The sequence below is a fragment of the Orbicella franksi genome, chromosome 1 (assembly GCF_964199315.1).
Source record: "Orbicella franksi chromosome 1, jaOrbFran1.1, whole genome shotgun sequence".
NCBI lineage: Eukaryota > Metazoa > Cnidaria > Anthozoa > Scleractinia > Merulinidae > Orbicella > Orbicella franksi.
Window position 1 is genome coordinate 19,898,382 of NC_138145.1, and position 20,167 is coordinate 19,918,548.

Consider the following 20,167-nt stretch of genomic DNA (forward strand, 5'->3'; position numbering starts at 1 on the left):
TTCCGCATCCGTACGCTTTTCACACATTTTCCCTTTACATTTACATGTAAGCGTTACGCGGAATATTTTCTTTTCCCTGATGCCGTGGATCGGCGAAAGTTTGGATCTTAAAGGATTTTAAACATCGATTTTAACAGTAGTTTCAGGCCTCAATGGAACTTTTGTCAGTATTGTCTCTTTTTTTCAATTCACTGTAACTCGCCATTGCTAAGGTATACACAAAAGGGCCCAGTAAATTGGAACAACAGTCTAAGGTAACAAAGTTATTTATTCTGTAATAGTACAGGGCAATAGCAATAAAATAGGATTCATAAATTAATTAATAAAACAGTTTCAGCGTTCACGTCTTCAAAGAACATTAAACAATACAGTGATCCTTATGGCATTAAATAAGCAGTCCGATTGTCTTCAACATAATTAAGCTCTACTCCGAAGATGTCATGGTTGAAATAAAATACCGCTTATTCTGAAGCAATCTAACTAAAAGACTAGTTTACGAAAACTGTCTTATTTTACTCTGACAGCGACTACCTGGTGTAACGACAATCGATTCCTTAAACCTAAAACTGTAGCAAAATAGCTTTAATTCAATGAACAGTCCCAATCATGCGCGTGACACAACCGACAGAGTAAATTAAATAACCGCGAGTCTATCATCTTCATAAATTACTCAAAGGAAATTTCTTAACCGCTATCGAGGCTCTGGGACTTTTCTATCCGATAAAATTCTACTCCAATGTCCGTCAATAAGAAGTCAAACACAAAAGGAGAAAGTAATAAAGCTTACTTATTTTCCCTTTGGCATGCACCTATAAGCTCTGTAAGTGTTGCCACACTTAACAGAATACCAATATTTATAAAAGTACTGGTCTTTGAACGCTTTTCGGTTTTAAATAATTTTTGAATGCAAACACCAACAGTGATAAGTTGGCAACACTGATCAGTTTAAATATATTTACCAAAATATCGAGTTTTCCAACTTGTTTAGATAAAAGCCATAAACGAGTTAGATAATTAAAAATTCAATCAGACGCTGGCGACAAATGATCTCGCAAAAGTATGCGACAAAACGTACATTGTAACACATTAAAGCACAACCGTGCTTGGCCATTAAAAGTGACTTGTCAGCACAAATTTCTTTCATAAAAAATGATTTTCTTAACTATTATAGCTTATAAATCATCAACAATAAAATTTATTCTTAATTTCGATCATAAAAACAGCAACAATTTGTATCTTAATAACTGTCCCTTCATTAGGGTCGTCATTGCTGGTATAAAAACTTATTCAAGGACATATGTTTCCTCAAAATGTGCACAACGGTTGCACGAATTGTTCCACGCTGGACATCAGAGTCAACTTCACCAACACGGTCTTAAAGGCGCTGAAATCCGAGCTGGCAGCCATACCGGTCAACAAACCTTTTGTCGTGACTGCCATCTCGGGTTTTCACAACAGAAAGACCCTGGGAACGAGGTTGCGTCAGGACTATCACTGACATGACTTGCATGACCTGATCTCCCAGCTGATGGAGAATTAAAATGTCGAAGTCCGACTGCACGGAGTCATCGTTTTACTTCTTTTCTTCTCCTGTATCGAGGTTTTAATTTAATCTTGTCCCTTAGCCGAGGTTTCGTTAGCTTTGTTGCTCTTCACTTTCCTCAAACGTGATAAGATTCTGCGGGACCTAGCATACAAGAAAATAAGGGCATTGCATCAGTGACGTTACAAATGCGTCATGGGAAAATGTTAAGACAAAAAATACTCGATGCATAAAGCTATAGACTGTGAACTTGTACTGAATAAACTGAATGATGAAATACCTCCTCAGTAGCAATCACATTATCACGAAAGGTACGAATATTTAAAAACTGAATTAACAGTTTGGTTCCTAAAAGGGACGTAAAGCTTGCGGTACGAATAAACAATTTTCTTGGTGTTAGTCTCGTAAGTCTCGGCGCCATGTTAGAATCTTAATACATTAAGACTGACCTATAAAGCCAGAGGCGTAAAACCTTCCTTGGTGTAGATAATGAGATATGCAACATTACAAAAGCTCTACTGCTGCTTTATTGTTCTTCTTACATTAACTTTTTTCTTCCTTCAGTTTTTCCTACAAAACAGGCAGTTACATGTATTAACAGGGTATAAGAAGACTATCCAGACAACAGTATACTGACCTTATAATCTAGTTTCTCTTTCGTGGCTTCTCGAACATAAGTGTACCACATTAATGCATTGGCTTTAGTTCCCACTTTGAACTTATAAGAGTTTCCTGTGGATAGACATGATTAAATGTAAATTTACTGCAACTGGCTGCGCAGTTAATTTTATTCACCAAGCATCCCCTAAAGTAAAATAACTAAGTCTTCCATCCAATTCTGTGTTGGTTTAAACGGACGCGCACGGTGATTTACTGGCCCAAAAGAATCAATAAAAGGAAAAATTCGCAAAAACAAAATGCGATTGGACAGCTTTCAAATCGGTATATTGGGGAAAAGGTGTATAAGGCAAAGTAGTCAATGATGAATGGCAAGAACATTGAATGGTAAAAGAAACGGTTATTCTATTCTATTTCGCTTCGTTCAGCCGAATAAGAAACATTTCTATTATAAGTAGAGGAGACAGGAAATACAGCAAATAGTGGAGGGAGCCGCCAGCAACGACAAAGGCCTGATTATCCCAATGGGAACTAATACAAAGCAACCTAATTAAACACCAAAGAGAAATACATTCATAGCCTCGGAAAAGTTCAACTATTCTAACAACGCTAAAATTACAAAAACCTATATTATAGGTGGTCTGTCTGAGTATGGGGTCTATGACTCTTTTACGGACCATCCTTGTGGCATTAATGTATTGTTAGTTGTCATTAAATTCTAATAAATAAATAAAATAAATAAATAAATAAATAAATATGTTGCTCTTCATTTGAAATAAAGCAAGCACTAGAAGTTTTTCTGAGTAAGGCTCACCTCTGGTATCATCTGTGAGTTGAAACGCATCAGGGTGACGAGGATCATCCAACAAAACAACCGTGTACTGGGAAATGTTCACCATTTTGTGAGCATTCTTCTTAAACTACAAAAACGAGAAATAAACAATAACTCCAACGTAATTTCATAAGGCTTTAGGAGTTAGGTAATCTTTTGGCATCTCTTTATTTATTTATTTATTTTATTTTATTTATTTATTTATTTAATTATTTATTTATTTATTGTTTTTACTTTCTTGACCAAACAATGAGTTGAATTCAAATAAAATATCTCTCAGCAAACAAGGATGGCAATAGTGGTCTCATACCGGTAGAGAGATTCAATATATCACAAATTAGTCAAGGATAAAAACAAGGATTCTGATTGGGTTTCCTAAGCGGTCAGAATTTCGCAATACGAACCGCTAAGATAGACTTTTCGTCGAATTGCTTTTTCTAAACGACACATAAAAAGAAAACAGGTCGTCCAGTAGAAATCTTTTTCCTTACATCGCAATTGGCGGACAACTTGAGTTTACTTTCCCAAAGGTGAACTGAAATAACGTAAATAAATGTTTTAACTTTTGGGCGCGCGTTTTCTGAGAGAGGACCGCGGGGACACGAAGAGTTTTAAAAGAGCCTTTACAACGTCAAAATGTGGCAAGATCTATCTCCTCGTGTGCCAATTTTTTGTTCTTACCACATTTTCACGTCATCTGTGATCTATTACGGCAACATAGAATCTTTAACGTCGAGATATTACTCGGAGCGTCACGCAAAACTTCTAACTTCTGCGTGACGGCCCAAATAAGAATTGCATCGGGGATGATATACATACAGCAGCTCTGTCACGCCTTCCAAATGCTCCATGCTTGGGAAGGAAGAAGTGAAGCCAGCTTCCGACAAGTCCTGCCCAGAACTTCTGCCATGATGACACCTAAAGCAAAACAAGCCCAGAAGCTTAACATGCACGCTTCAAAAGTCGCCCAGTCTCAACCAAACACACCCAGTTGACCAACACCCTCAAAACACACGACAAATTTACAGTGTGACAGGGAAAAAAAGTCACAATCCAGTCAGTCTCAAACAAATAATAACAGTTCATTTTAACAAGGGAACAACAACAACAACAACAACAAACAGTGGCAGCATGTAAGTTGGTTGTCGCTTGTGGCAAATCCTACTACTTGTCCTAAAACTTACCGTCATTTTTTTGCCTTCCTTCAGACATTTCTTCCTTTTGATGAAACCTAAGGACACAGTTTGGTCAGTTTTGTTCAAGGAATCACCGAAACAAAAGCCAGCATCACTATCGTCACAATACTAGGATGGCCAGTCGGGACTGACCTCAACAACGCATCAGCCTCGAATCCAACGCACTACCTACAGCACCACGCGAGGGTACTGTAAAATAGCTGTTATTCGACTGCTTACACGCTGGGATTTCATACAAAATGTGACTTTCCAAGGACTTTTCAAGGCTTGAGCGAACGATGTTTGGCTTAACAAATTGACGTCAGTTTTTCATGCGTCTGTCCTGTTATTGATCATAAATTTCGTCATAACATCGTCAAACGAACTGTATACAAACGAGACGATAGCCGAGTGGATCCGCGGACTTCTTTAACAACGTTATAAACGAAATTCATTGTCAATAATAGAAGAGATGCATGAAAAACTGACAACAATTTGTTCTTTTTTTTACAATAAATTATCGCATAAATGATCAATTCATGTGTCTGTCTCTGTCCGCTACACTGAAAATTAGCCTATGAGCGCGCTCGCAAGAATTTCTGCAGTTACTGCAAAAATCAGGTTTGATTATGATCTTGTCAGAGAACATCTGGCTTTTAAGTCGTTAGAACTCATGACTTCACCTTTCAATAACACCTACAAATGACATAAGAAGGTCATAACAGGCTATTTTCACTGCCTTCAATCATAATTACTCAGGTAATCAAGGAGCTTTGGAGAAAGAAACAAACAAACTATATCGAAATCCACCAATCACAACCCACAGCTTCAGTGTCTGATATTTACCTTCAACAGTAAACACTGGATCAGGTGGACACAGGTTGTAGTCCTCGCTCTCGTTGTCACTTATGACACTGTAAGATAGACATTAAAGTACAAATATTCAAGTCACGGTCAAATGTGCTGTACACAGAGAGAATCACCAGTATAATGAAGGTGAATATACAGCCATCTATATGGTTTCAGTTGTTTCACAGGACAATATACCGCAAACATGAGGTAGATTAGCCAGAGAGGGGAGTAGATGGGCCATTCTGACAATGCTTCTTCAGTACCATAATATAGATTAATCATTACAATATAGTTAATTGTTTGATGACCAACACTGTAAGCGAGATTACATTTTAACAAAAATCACAAGTAATTACATACAGCCTGGCAGGTGATTTACTGGGACACTGTTTCCGAATTAAGATTTTACCTTGCGGTTTTGCTTAGTTTACAACGTATTTTACCTTCTGTTTAGCAGATTTTGAAGCACGGCTGTTCACAAGATGTCACCATTTAAAGAAGTTCAAATTTGAACTGCATAAGAAAAACAAATGCTACCTAGACCAAAACACCGTCTAACAATGTCTAACTATCATTGTCTAACTATCATTCTCAAACTCATTAATAATTCATCAAGTTTAAACAAAGGAAATCATGTCCGTGAAGTTGTTTAGATATCTGATCTTAATTAGCATAGATTTTTACGATTTTATTTCTTCGTTTTCTTCCTAGTTTTAGTCTCGATTGAGAAGATATATCAAAAACTCAAGACAGTGTTTGACCACATTTCCAAACACCTCGACGTTCGTCAAAAATACTCGCTGCGCGTCGTATTTTCAACTCTCTTCTCGGTGTTTGGAAATGTGGTCAAACACGGTCTTTCGTGTTTGATATATTACATGAAATACACCTACCTGTGTCGGTCCAGAGTCATGTCAGAACTGGTCAGATTTCCTTTAGAGGAAAAGTGTACAATATCTGGTCAGTCGTAAAAGCCAGGTAAACAGGGCATGTACAACTCATTCTTCCCGCCAACGCCCTCAAAAGGTGTGAATTACCCTAGATGAACCGTTCAAGGAAGGACTTACCAACAGAGGACTTGTTGTCTTCCAGTGGCATGCTGTCATCTAGTAAATTCCTAGACCCAGTGCTACTCGCTATACTGCAACTAGAAATCAAGTGAAATGACAGTCACATTTCGGTGTGTGTTCTGGGTTGAGACATGCTAATCTAGCAGTGCCTTCTCAAGTCAAAACACCATAAACAGGTAAGGAAAAAAATATCGAGGCAGAGGTGGAAAAACAAGGGTAAGTCCCTAGTCTGTAGTGCTAAGATACCAGGTTTGGGATAAAATGGACAGGGTTGCACTGCAATAGTAGGAAATAAACTGATTCCCGTTTGCCACAAGCGTGGGACTACTTAGCCTGTGTCACAGCCGCCCTCACAGGCCAGGGACTACTGAGTCCACGTGACTTTCCACACTCTGAGCACTGGTATAAAGGACTATACATGAACATGTAAGTAAACTGAGCTCAGTTTTCCAATTACCTATTTAACCATGCAAAAAGCGGGCGGTGAATAATTGCTAATCTGATCGTCACAGAACAGATTAACAAAGGTCTTTATTAAAATCACAATTCAAAACCTCCATTTGCTTACGTTAAGGACTCCGTTGATGACAACGCACTTCCTCCAACAATACTCAACACGCTAAAACAGAAACAGACAAATTCCAATCAACTAACAGATAATTAGAGGTGTACCACTATCGAAATAATTAACAGAAGGTCACTCAACCGGTCTAGAGTATTTGTATCGATTTTATCAATTGTTCACTTGCGAATTAAGTACTAAGTTTTTGTTATAAATTGTTATAAATAGTTTTTTTAATTACGTTTCTGGCAGGTCCCCACCAGCCTTTAGGTTGCCTCAAACCAACCTGCCTCAACAAAAAGTATATGTATGTATGTATGTATATGTATGTAACTTGTCTTTCAGACTCATCTTTATTACAAAGTCACTTTGGAGTTAACAAACTATTTTGCTAAGTAACTGAGATACTACGCACGCTCTCATTGGCCGATAGGTGTGTTTAGATGAGAGCATGTAAACACGGTTGTGACGTTTTAGATTCGCGCGTATTCTTGAGAAATATTTTATAAAAGCAATGGAGTACTTTTTCCGTATTTACATGGCCTGATCTAAACACTTGGGGGGCTAGGAGAATTCTCGAAAGTTATGCAAACCTGAGACGCATTCGAGGGTTTGCATAACTGTCTCGAATTCTCTCAACCCTCCTCGTGTTTAGATGAGGCTATGTAAACACGGAAAAAGTGCTCTATTGCTTAATTCTCAGACCATGACACAAGCGGTGGTCCCGAATTCATCTCCTCCACGTCTTGTAAAACAGTAAATAGCCAACTGGTCAGCCTCCAACCAGTTAGGATTTTTAACAAGTTTTCTTTTTTTTTAAAGTTTTACATGTGTATATCATACACAACTCACTTAGTCCCTAAGCTGACAGCCTTTCTATGTCCTGGAACAAACTTTGTGGATGAATTCCCTGGTACATCTAAAAAGATAGAAAAATAGATGTTTGCAACAGAAGTATCCGCTGTATTATTAGAACGATCGGGCTCTATGTAAGATTTCACGAAAATTGGGGAGGGGGGTGGGTTGAGGGGAGGAGCATGTGGACCAAACTTCTAGCAATTTAGTTCTAACTACTGTCAGCAAAGGCACGGCCTTTCAAGCTTGAACGGGAGAGGGAACTCTAGCCAGAATTAATCCTTATAGGCTATCCACAACAGTACGAAACAACACTACGAAAACAGCGATAAAATTCCTACCTTTATCTTTGTGTTGCAATTCTAATTTAGTGTGTGTCAGTCCAATATAATTCACAATTCCATAGTTAAGGAAAATAACATTTTAAGACTCACCACTTATACTCTCTCTTGACCTGGAAGTAGCTTTGTTATTCAGGTTAGAGCTGCTGGGCTTGGGCTCGATCTGAAGAGATAACCTAAAAAGAGAAAACAGAAATCTCCTTTGAGTTTGTAGTTACAACAGCACTGTAATAGTAAGTTACACGTGAAAAGAGTTGGAAGCTTTAAAAAGCGTCTGCATCAATCAGTTCATCTGAAAATGGTTACGTTCAAATGTTTGAGCACAGTGACATATGAATTTTATCAGTTGGACTTAGGTTTATGTAAGTAGAACTCACTGTGTGCTAGTCAAGCAGCTTTTCTCAATGATCAAATATACTCTACCTATTTCATTAATTAAGAAGTACAGCCTGAAGAAAATGTATTTCTTGCCCATCAGGCAAGTTACATTGATTTCTAGCTCAACAACAGAATTCAGGACTTTCTTTGCAAGCAGGAAGTTTGTTGCATGATGACCTGTTACTTCATAATTCTAATGATATCACCAAAACCTAACTTTAATATTGAATAAATTTCAGAAACCTAACTGTGAAAAGCTGGCCAAATTACACAGGGTTAACTTATACATGTACCTTAGGCTTGACGACTAAATATTTGTTTGCATGCACTGTACATGTACTGTACATGTACTCCCCATGTACTTTAAGGTCGGCACACACGAGGGGACTTGTCCCTGCAACTAAGTCGCGGTGCGAGCTCCATCGTGTGAACTGGCCCTTTTTGCTTCAAAATCTAATCGCGGGGACCAAAGTTTGGTCCCTGCAACTAGTCTCACGAATTCAAACCAGTTTGAATTTTTGGGACAAGGCCCTACGACTTGTTTCTCAAAACGTTTTGTGTGAACTTTTCATGGGACAAGTCTCTGCAACCAGTCCCTTCGTGTGAACTCTCCAGGGGACTAGTGGCAGGGACTAGTGGCAGGGACTAGTGGCAGGGACTAGTGGCAGGGACTAGTGGCAGGGACTAGTGGCAGGGACTAGTGGCAGGGACTAGTGGCAGGGACTAGTGGCAGGGACTAGTGGCAGGGACTAGTTGCAGGGACTAGTGGCAGGGACTAGTGGCAGGGACTAGTACTGTTGTGTGTGCCGACCTTTAAGTCCTATTGAAATGACAGTAGTAACTATCAACATGTTTCTCAGCAATCAGTTCTTACTTGTAGTTGTCATCTTCCATAAACTTCTGCAGTTCTTCGATATAATTAACAGAACTTAAATAGCTTTGTATGTGGGCTGCAGGTTCAAGATTTTCTAAGAAAAAAGAGTCAGGAAATTTAACACTTACATGTACGTGAGCACTATGAAATAATCTATAAAGTCACACAGTGTTTACACACATTTAATTCCATAAGACAATTCCATTAGAGTAAAGTTAGCAACATCTGGCCTTCAATAGTTAAATCAATCAGGGAAGATTCTAAAATTTTCTTTCTTTATCAGTGACTTTGGTAGAATGAATATTTATTTGTACAAGACCTTACCATACTTTGACTGTTGGAATTCTGAGATCAACCTGATGATGTCATTCATCTGAAAGTCAAATACACGCTGTTTACTAAAAGAATGTTTCCATAGCAGTCCCCAGTCCTACATGTAATTAACAATAAGGAGTTTCCATTGTTGACAGCCAGCTCCCAGATGGAGACTGTACCCATTGCTGGCAAATCCTGGCAACCCAGCCAAGAGCTCCCATACAAAAGGGAAAAAACAGGCTTCAATCACACTGATAAAACAGTTGAACGAGAGGGAAGGAAGGGGGTGAGAGCCTATTAGAAGTACTTCCTACTGAAGAAAATACTCACTCCAAGCAAAATGCAAAAGTCACTTTAAGGTACATGTAAGGCTGGCATTCAATCTTTACTGCCTTAAATTGCATTTAACTGCATTTAAACTAAAATTGTTTTTCTAGCCAGCTAAGTTCATGATAATTCAACAACCAGGGCAATGCGATCTTATGAGCACCGTACAATGGACACTAAAGGGGGCCAGGGACAGATGGTGTGGAGTATAACGGATCATATCAACCCTTGGAGATACAGGGGCCTGGCTGCAATTTGCAGATAGATGCAAGTCTCCATCCTGTTCACTCAAAACTACACACTTTCACACTTTATTTCAATTGCATTTAGAAGTTAATACAAGTGCAAAACTGATCCGCTGGTAGCATTAGGTTAATCTACAGCAGGCGGATCAGTTTGTATCAGATTATCCATAGTCTGAATTAATTTCTACCTTCATTATCACTAGCTATGTACCTTGCGAGTTCTAGCATCATCTAGACCTCCAGTGTTGGGATGAATAGTGTCTATGTAAGTTAAATCTGTCAGGTACATGCCTGTTGCAAAAAAAAATAAAAAATGTTGTAACAATGTTAAATACAACTTTTGATGAATTATTTACCATTGAATACAACCCACTCTTCTCTCCTAAGACCTTCGAAGTTTCAACCATGTTTACCATACCCAAATTTGTTAGCCAATCAGAGGTCATGTCTACTGACCTGATATCATGCAATAATCTTTACCATGGATAAATAAAGTCTTGATTTGATTTGATTTGATCCAGTCACTGAACTGTTGTGGCTACAATTTCCTGGCCACTTTCGAGTAATTAAGTAATATTTCCATGAGTCAAATTGAAAAGAGGAATTAAAAATCTACAGAATATTTAATTAAGCTCACAATTAAACATTGAGCATTTGTTTTGGGGTCAAAATTTCCCACCGAAACTAAACTCCTCACATGCCCTACATAACTTGCACATCAGGTAGACTACTTTATTGTTGTTTGTTACATATTTCACTGAAAAGCCCCTTGGGGACATGGAATAAAAGTATGTATGTATGTATGTATACATGCAACATCTTGTCAAAATACAAGCCAATGGTCGACCAATCTCAACTACTATGCTGCTGAAGCCTACCAAAGAGGTACAATTACACGTAGGTATAAATATTCAGACTATTATTATCAAACACAGACATGATACACTGTACATGTATATATTCTTACCTAAGTATGGAATACAGGGTAGTTTGACGGAACTCAAGTAATCCCTCAGTTGTTTCCTGGTGCAAATCAAAAAATAAAGTTTGCTTGGCACGTCAGAATTATACAAAGATTTGTTCACGCCAAAAATAATTTTGGGGTTTATAGGCACTTTAAATGCACTTGACAATTCCCAAAGCATAAAATAAGGTTTAACTATATGCATGAAGTCTGAACAGTACTGCAGTCTGAATTGTACCTGTACATGTACAATTTTTACCATTGATGATGATGCACAGTCTTAAAATCATTATCTGGCCTGTAGCTGAAATGAAGTACTTCCATGGAGTACCTTCACCATGCACACAGTGGACACTGTAGATTGTGTACATGATCAAAATGTTACAATCAGTAATGCATGTTTGATGTTACATTATATAATTAATACGCTATCTTGGAGTTTTGTCTATTTCCCAGCATTTATATTTTGGAAATAAACTGCTTTAAGATTACATCATACACATGTAAATGTACAGTCATGTATATAGGTTATATCTTAAATAATTATGCTATTATTATGCACAGTTGAAACTACTCGATCAAGGACTATAATTAATTGCAACATTACCTGTTCTCTTCCTCTGAAAGAAGTTCTGCCAACCTGTCAAACTGGGCACGATCTCTGCGCTGAATTTGCTGTTAAAAAATGACAACAATAGTTGTCAGCTGTGATAATCATATACATGACTGTAATAATTCCCACACACAAAACACAAATATATTAATGGCCCATAATCTTTCCTTTTATATTTGACAAAATACAGTAATATGCAAGATTAAGGAAACAAACATTCTCTCCTGAATTTTCAGTAAATGCTCCCTGCAGGGTACCAATAGAAAGTGTATTGTAAACGCTATATTATGGAACCTAATTGCAGAGCTATGGCCAATGTACATGTAAAGTCTCATTTTAACCCCCTGATCCTATGCTGGTTTCTGTGACTTTACACGTACTTAACCTGGAATATTAAAATATCACACATGTTTTGCATACTATTGTAAGTTATAATTAATCAACTTACTGCCCAAGTCTTGTCCAGTCTATAGATAGGTGCACTCTGAAGTCCAGATATCACTGCCTTCAGAGAGTGAAGACTGTTTAACTCCAAAAGTTTCTGTGTTGTTAACAAAAATATTTTTACAATGTTTCCAACACCAAACAAAATTCCCAAGTATACTCTAGTTGATCATCAACTTGGAGGGTTGTCCAATACACCTGATTCGTAATGGGTCACCAAACTGGTGATGATCCGTGACGGGTCGTGACGGCCCATCACCTTTTGTCAGTTTGCGACATGTCGGCAGATCGTCACATTCAGGACAGATGGTAACAACCCTTGACCGTTTGCCATTTGAAGGGGGGTGAAATTGTTGGCGGATTGTCCCGATCGGGACAGATCACGACGACCTGTGATGGATGATGACCATACTGACAGTTTGTCTGTTCAAGAAAGACTTTGATAATTTTTATGGCAGTATTATGGAGGGAGGTGAAAATGTTGGCGGATCATCCCGATCAGGACAGATCGCAACGACCAGTCACCATTTGTGCAGTTTGCGACATGTCGGCGGATCGTCATGACCAGGACGGATGATGACGATTCATGACCGTTTGTCAGTTTATGAGAGACTCATCATTAGCGTGCATCATTCTTTACACTTGTGCGAATGTTTGTGGCCGCTTTTTTTAAGAACGAGGAATATTCACACACTTCATTTGCCTGTTTATTTCTGCTATCCCTTTTCGCGACATGACTTCCGGTGTGATGGTCGAGACAGTCTGTGACAATTCGCGACGAGTTATAACGACCCGGTGAACCGTCACAATCCGTTGCAAACTGTCACCCCTTTTGCGACCTGTTACGGATTGGGTGTATTGGATATGAGTGTCAACTTGACATCAATAAACTAAGGTAAGTGTACTGTCATAAGTACTTTTTCATAACTTAGTGTAAACAGCTACATGTACATTTGTATTAACAAAAGTAACATGACTGTAGACAAGGAAATGACTCAGGTTCATCATTGGCTTACCTTAGCTATCTTAATAAAGTGAGTTAAAACTGCTGCTCTTGTCTTTGTTCTGTTGGCATTGAGGATTTCTCTGACTACCCAAAAGCTCACCTGTATAGAGTATGATTATTAGCTAATGGATGAATAGTTATACATGTAAATTATTCAGTCATTGTTACAAGTCCAGTAATACAAATTGGTGATTCTCATCTGACATCATCAAAATCCTAATCCTAAATCCACTTCAAGCCTGAATTTTTTCAGGTTTCAATTTCACAGCTGCTTAAGTTGTGTATATAAATGTGCTAATCAATCGTGTCTTCATATCTTCCCCACAGTTCAAATATATCATCTTTCATATTTTCATTTGTATCTTCATCATCTACAGGGTATTATTACGAACTCACAATGTGACTAGCTCCCAGTTGACTTTATAGCTCAGTTGGTATCTAGAGCAATGTATCCGTATAGCAGAGGTCAAGGGTTCAAATCCCACTCAAGCCTGAATTTTTTTCAGGCTTCAGTTTCACAGCTGGTTAAGATGTATAATTATTAACAACTGTAATGAGTTTTATTATGTACATGCACATGACTTACATGGTTAAATCTCCTTGTAAGTGCCACTACATTTGGTGCAAGATCTAGCTTTTGTTTCTTTGTCCAGCCACAGCCTGATAACTCCTAATGAAGACAGTTACATGTATGTGTTAATGTTAAAAATGACAAATGAACAAAAAACCACCCCAGAGCGATTTGCGGAGGTGCGGTGGCCTTAAGCTTATTAGCAGGCTTGACTCTAGTTCAAGTGGTTTGGATTCAAGCGTTGCCAGGGGACACTGTGTTGTGTTCTTGGGCATTAAACACCTAGTCTTTAGGCTACTGTATACCTTTATGGCTACAATCCTGGCCATAAGTTGTTGGGACACCTTTCCTTTTGCGTGCAAAAACCCACAATTTTAACTACGTCCTTGACCAATGTTGAAAAAAATGAAGCTATTCTGAGGAGTAGATCGGATGGTGTTAAAAAGGAAAAAGGGACAATAGAAAGTGGTTTGACAGTTGTGTTGGAAGCGAACATGACTGCTGAAAAATCGTTATTATTGGAATAAGACATGAATACCTATGTTATCATCAATTTAGTTGGAGAAGACTGTTCTAGGAGGCAAACAATTCTTGAAACGTGGCTATTCTGAAGCTATTATCAAGGTGTTTTGTTTGTTTTCAAGATTTCTATCAACATTGACAGGAGGGTGGAAGGTAGGCGGGCTTACATGGTCTTGGTCTTAAGAGAGGCTCCCTGCGATTTTAAGAGAGGCTGCCCGTGAAGTCATCTGCCATAAACTGTCCCAACACTTGTGACCACGATTGTAGTTATCTCATATCCAAGCGATGTAGTGCGTCTGGTTTAAACTGTAGTTACAATGTATGTAAACCCCTACATATTAAATTAAAGCTTATAGAGCTGGCTATCAAACTATACCAAGAACTTTGAAATAAAATGAATTGTCAAATTCTTTTACGACCTCTAAATGCAAGTGTCCAAATCACCTTTTGAAAGCTACAAGTCAAAGGGAATTTTGTTATTTGCTTATTTAATTTGTTCCTCAGTTTCATGACCCAAAGCACTAAGAAACACATGTCTGCAATTTGCCATATTCACTCAGAAATTTACACACAAGTTTAACTTACATCTGGACTGATTGACTTAAACACAGACAGATCCAAAATAGTGAGCTGTTGCTGTTAAGAAACAAATCAAAACAAGCAAGTTAAACTAATTTATATTTATTAATTTATACCAAAGGTAGGGGAGAAGAAGGAAGTAGGAGTGGGAGGCAGAGAATCAAGTAGGGAAAAAACTGGAGATGAGAAGAGAAAGAGGCACAGTTGGGAAGGAGTCCATGGTGATGTGAAGAAATAAAAAAAAGGAAATGGGAAGGGAAAGAAAATGGAAATATGAGGAGGAAGGAGAAGCATATGTAAATGCAGAGGAGAGGGAGAGGGAGAGAGCCACAGGAAAGTGAAGAAAAGGGAGAAGGCAACAAAATGGAGATTAGTGATAACAAAGAAAAGAGAGTTACAAAGGAGAAGATCTTGAAAAAAGAAGAATAAATTATAAGAAAGGGATGAAGAGGGAGATGTGAAGGCTGAGGTGAGGGAGATCGGAAGGAAAAATTATAGAGATAAAAGAAACCTGCAAGAAAAATGAAAAGAGAAGGAGAAGAGGGTGATAGGAGAGAAAAGGAGAGGGTAATGCAAAGAGTAATGAGAGTAAGAGATAAAGGAAAAGGGTAAGGGAAGTGAGAAGTTGATACATGTACTGTAGGAAGGAAAAGGAGATAGACATGGGAGGGGAAAGGCAAGGCTTCCAATCACCTAGAGGTGGTTTTCAGGAGGATCGTCTGAAAAATTAAAGTCTAAAATGAGTGATGGGAAAGTCCAAAATGAGTGATGGGTAATGAAAAGAGAGTCAGAGTGATTGTAAGGGAAACAAAAGGGTGATGGGAAAGGAGAGGTGAGAGCGATGGGAAGGGAAAAATGAAGGTGATGGAAAGGAAAAGAAGTGAGTGATTTGATAGGAATGGAAAGGAGAGAGTGGTGGGAATGGCAAAGAGTGGGTGATGGAAAGGAAAAGAAGTTAGTAACATGATAGGTAGAGTAAGGAGAGGGTGTGTGCATGGAAAGGAGAGGGTCATGAGAATAAAAAGGACTGGGTGAAAATAGGGGGAGATAGGAAGGGAAAAGACAGGGTGACGAGAAGAGAAATGAGATGAGATAGGAAGGGGAAAGAGATAGAGAAAGAAAATGGAATGGAGTGATATGGAAAAGAGAAAGAAGAGGGTAGTGTGAAAAGGAGAGGGAAAGGAGAGGGAAGGAGAGGGTATTGGAAGGGAAATAAGAGGAAGATAGAGAGGAAAAGAAGAGGGTCCGTGAAAGGAAAATTACAGGATTATGAGAAGAGGAAGGAGAGGGTGAAACAAAACATAAGAAAGTGACCGCCAAGTATATATTGAAATATACAACAAAACACAATGTTAAAAAACACCTGTCCTCATAAAATAATGAATATAATGAAATGCATATACCTTATAATTAAGCTAAAGGCACCTAATATAATTTATTAATGAAAAAATACTGCATATATATAATGACCAAAGCACTGTACAGCATATGACAAAAATACCACACATATACATGTAATGACCAAAGCACCTCATGCATACACTGTACAAATGACAAAGCACCTCCAATAATCAAATAAGCACCACAGGTGATGAAGAAAAATTCATAACTAAAGGCAGTTAAATATGTTGTTCCGTCCACATAAAAACATAAAACGTGTCACTTACAGCAAATTCTTCAGGTTGAACCTTCAGTACATCAAACAAAGCTGAATCAAAATCCTTCACATCAGTTGAATCAATTTCATCCTCCTCCTCTGAAGACTATCAAACACACATGATTGTACAAACTCATAATTAAATTTCTACAACTTCTCCTTCTATTCCTTATTGTCAACTCAAGTTCTGACAGATGCATTGTAAGTCTTTTCCAGAGCTTTCATATTGGGCTCAAACTATACATGTACATGTACTTGCAACTGCAATACTTGTCAATCAGGAGTAAATAAAAAGAAAAACAATAAAACTTGCCACCTTCATGAGGGGCCCCAAGTTCTGGTAGATGGCAAAACAGTTGTATTTTTTGTGAATGCGGGCAATTTCTGTCACTTCAGTGACATTATACGTCCCCTGCTTAGAACAAATTTGTTGTATGAAAAGCCAACAGTCGTTTTCTCGCCTCACGCGCTTCACACACAAGGATCGTGCTTACGGCACTTCGCGCCTTCCGAAAACGTTCAAAAACAACTGTTTTGCAGTCTAAAGTTCCGGACCCTACACAAATACTGAAACAGATTTTAAACTCACTAATCATAAACAGTACATGTAAAGTACACTAACAGGCTGGTGCAACTACAGTACACAGAAATTTAAGTTTCAGTCCAGGCTGAAGTTAATCCCAGGCTGAAAATTCCAGACTGGAAAGCCTCCAGTGTCCAGATGAGCTTGAAGAGCCCAAAAAGGCCATGCAATCAGAATGCAATTTCAGTCTCATCTGAAAAGAGCACTTGGGCATGCATATATATTAACAGTGAAATTGTGTTTTCACTGGCACAAGATGGTGCCTGAGAGGGAAAAAAACTATATAAAATCAATCAACAGCACCTTTCACAGTATTGAAAGGCCAACATGTACTGCTGCCTAAAAGAAATATTTCCAGCCCCCATGAATTTTGACAAGCCGTTTTGTACAATCCACATGACTGTATAATACTAGCACCTCACCTCATCATAATTGCCATTCCCAGGAAGTTCTTCTGTTGACATGGCGATATTGACTTTTGGTGAAAGTTCTGATTCCAGTAAATAATGACTGGCAAAGGATGTCTTTGGGGTTGACATTGCAGTGACTTTAACTTGCAACTTGTTTTTCTATGTAAAGAACTATTAAGACAAAGTATCAATCTTACATGTACTAAACCAGCATTTGGTTCTTGTTGTAAGACAAAAGATTGCATTAGCATGTATACACTATAGGTAAAGTGCATGTAATACATAACATCTAACTATTTTCGTACTTTATGTAATATCAGTTCACATACATTTTCTTTTATGTACAGTACATGTATGTGCAATGATTCTACAACAGACCATTTTGCAGTTGTCTGCTCAGTAACCTGACCCTTGAATGGCAGCGAGGCTGGAGGTGACCTTGTTTAGATACAGACCTCAATGCTTTTTTGTTGTGTAAATCAAGTTGTTCTAATGCTAACTAGGTGAATTTACATGACAAAAGCAGAGAGGTCTGTATCAAAGCAAGGTCACCTCCAGCCTTGCTGCCATTCAAAGGCCAGGTCACCGAGCAGACAACTGTAAAATGGACTATTCTGGACAAGAAAACTGTTGTGACAATAATATTAAAATTCAATGAAAATTCAGGAGTACCCAACCAGATCAACTCCTCTGCATTTTTGCTTAGTTTTGCAAAAGATTATCCTGACTTTCATGGTTTTCACCCAAAACCTGTGTGCAAAAAAACTTGAGTCCAATAGCCTGGGGTTATTTGACCTGCACATCCTCAACAGGCAATATTGAAATTGTTTTGGGAAAATATTTGAGGGAAGTTCAAACTGAAATTACAGTTGTTAAGTAGTACTGTTAAAGATGAAATTATCATAGATGTAATAAATAAATTCAATTTTAAATTGATTAAACATGCCAGTAAGAAACTTTTGGGTGATCCTGTAAGAAAGAACTTTGGAGGAGGGGCTAGAGCATCATACATGTACTTGTACTCACAATTGCTTGAAATTTTGCCGCACTTTGCACAACTCAAAGATTAAAAGTTGCTAAAAATTTGGGGAGGATACAGGCACTTCAACAACAGAAAATATTTTCTGTGCTTCTATCAAAATAAAGAAACAGACTGAAGTAAAAGTTTGCAGGAGCAAGAAATGGGGTGGGAGCTAGCACAAACCAAAGAAGAGTGTTTCAACGGTCTTTTTGAGTACCCTTATTTTCACAAGTGTTTCTATGGCTTGATAAGGCCACACAGCAAATGTATCCTTGGCTATTTCTTTTTACAAGATAAGGTAACATAGAGATAGGAAAACCACTGCTGTGTGATATGCACTGCAGAGCTTTAGAAGTGAATTAGTGAGTGCAAATCCTACTGGACTTTACACCTGCAAGCTTTGACCCGTCCCTCAAAAATATTACTAACCTACAAAATACATGTACATGTACTCTGGTCAATCTTTACGAGCAACTGCTCGGTATGAATTGTTTACATGTATGAACAGTGTAAATGCTTAACATGTAGATGTACATTCAGAGCACTAGTGAGTGCAACTGATACAGAGGGTAATATTTTAATCACCAAAACAAAGCACTCAGCCATACTTATTGAGTTGGACTTTTTCCACAGGAACATTCTGGGTAAAACTTATTGGAAACACCAACCAAATGGAAAATACATGCAATAGACTTGCGCCATCTTATACAACTGTAAAAGGAGCTGACAGCAAAATTTCGAAATTATCCTGGCAATATTAAGAAATCTATTCTACATGTTCGAGACTTAAGCACTAAAAATAAAACTTACTGAAGAGTCACGCGCACAACAAAAATAAACCAAGTCTGTTGGAGCAATTTGTTCCTGTTACTACATGCAAAATATGTACTAGATGCACAAACTACCACTCTAAAATTGCCCAATTTGCCGGCAAATACTTGAGATTTCTAAAATTTTACACTCAAAATTTAAAGAGTGGTCTGTGCAAAATTATGTTAATAATTATGATTACAGCATGATATAGTATCCGTACAGTAAATGTTTCACCAGTGATGTCAGAAAGCTTCTTACGTGAATATACATAAAATAATCAATGTCATACAAAACAGTTCTCTCAAGCAACAACGCAGTTAAGCTTGTAACACATACTTCCTCTCTAAGAAATAAGTATGCACGAAACAAAAATATTGTCAAGTCTTACCTTTCTTTCGATTCTACACGTAATCAGCATCTTGTTCAAACCCCTCTCACAATTTTCATCACGAAATATCCACTGCGTGTGATTTAAGCTTATATCCTGCTACAAAAGTTACCAATAAACTCTATTCAATCGTCAACTGATGAAAACGCTTCAAAGGCTCCTGTTAAACCGTTTTTCGTTTTTTCAAAAATCTTCCACTTCTTCAGATCTTGAAAACCTGAATGCAGATAAGCTTATATGTTCGCAGTGTTTTCAAGACAACAGCAGCACAAGAATCGCCTTTAAATGAAACACGTATCCATAGTTTTCAGCTTCCTGTCAAAACATCTCCAGAAGTCCGGTAATGAAACTGATAGCCCGGAAGATATGATGTAAGCCTCTTCAAAGAGTCTACTATCGATAATCATGAGAGCATGTCACGGTCTTGAATGACATAGTACGCAGCACGTGACTCGCAAACGTTTCAGTAGAAATTTGAGCCGCGAAGCTTCTCTGCCAGAACTTCTACTGTGTACAAACTGGCATATTTTACGAGTAGAGCGCCAAGCGACAGGTATAAAAGGTAAACAAAAGATCGTCACAGCAAGCCTTTTCTTTCAAAAACTACAG

General features: G+C 38.1%; 2 protein-coding genes across 2 annotated transcripts in view; both read right to left on the minus strand.

Annotated features, from left to right (window-relative positions):
- The window catches only part of LOC145495918 (zeta-crystallin-like), a 163,477-nt gene that overhangs the window by 89,053 nt on the left and 54,257 nt on the right, over nucleotides 1-20,167 (minus strand). The window lies entirely within an intron of this gene.
- LOC145495747 (ras-specific guanine nucleotide-releasing factor RalGPS2-like) lies at nucleotides 251-20,162 on the minus strand. Its single transcript, XM_081475343.1, has 23 exons — nucleotides 19,559-20,162; nucleotides 17,349-17,507; nucleotides 16,354-16,449; nucleotides 14,693-14,743; nucleotides 13,601-13,684; nucleotides 13,025-13,114; nucleotides 12,013-12,105; nucleotides 11,559-11,626; nucleotides 10,955-11,010; nucleotides 10,199-10,278; nucleotides 9,425-9,473; nucleotides 9,101-9,194; nucleotides 7,942-8,024; nucleotides 7,505-7,571; nucleotides 6,659-6,709; nucleotides 6,088-6,167; nucleotides 5,914-5,953; nucleotides 5,015-5,082; nucleotides 4,178-4,224; nucleotides 3,813-3,911; nucleotides 2,976-3,081; nucleotides 2,181-2,275; nucleotides 251-1,687 (listed from the first exon to the last, which is right to left on the minus strand). Exons 2-23 carry the CDS (start codon nucleotides 17,463-17,465, stop codon nucleotides 1,637-1,639), a joined length of 1,665 nt encoding a protein of 554 aa, XP_081331469.1. The 5' UTR covers nucleotides 17,466-17,507; nucleotides 19,559-20,162; the 3' UTR covers nucleotides 251-1,636.

Bases quoted from the DNA above. Each gene is read 5' to 3' on its own strand.
- LOC145495747 (XM_081475343.1), bottom strand. From the start codon at position 17,465: ATGTCAACCCCAAAGACATCCTTTGCCAGTCATTATTTACTGGAATCA. The intron at 13,685-14,692 runs GTAAGTTAAACT...TGTCTTCATTAG, and splicing joins TTAAGTCAATCAGTCCAGAT to GAGTTATCAGGCTGTGGCTG. The intron at 3,082-3,812 runs GTATGTATATCA...TCGTTTTTGTAG, and splicing joins GAAGGCGTGACAGAGCTGCT to TTTAAGAAGAATGCTCACAA.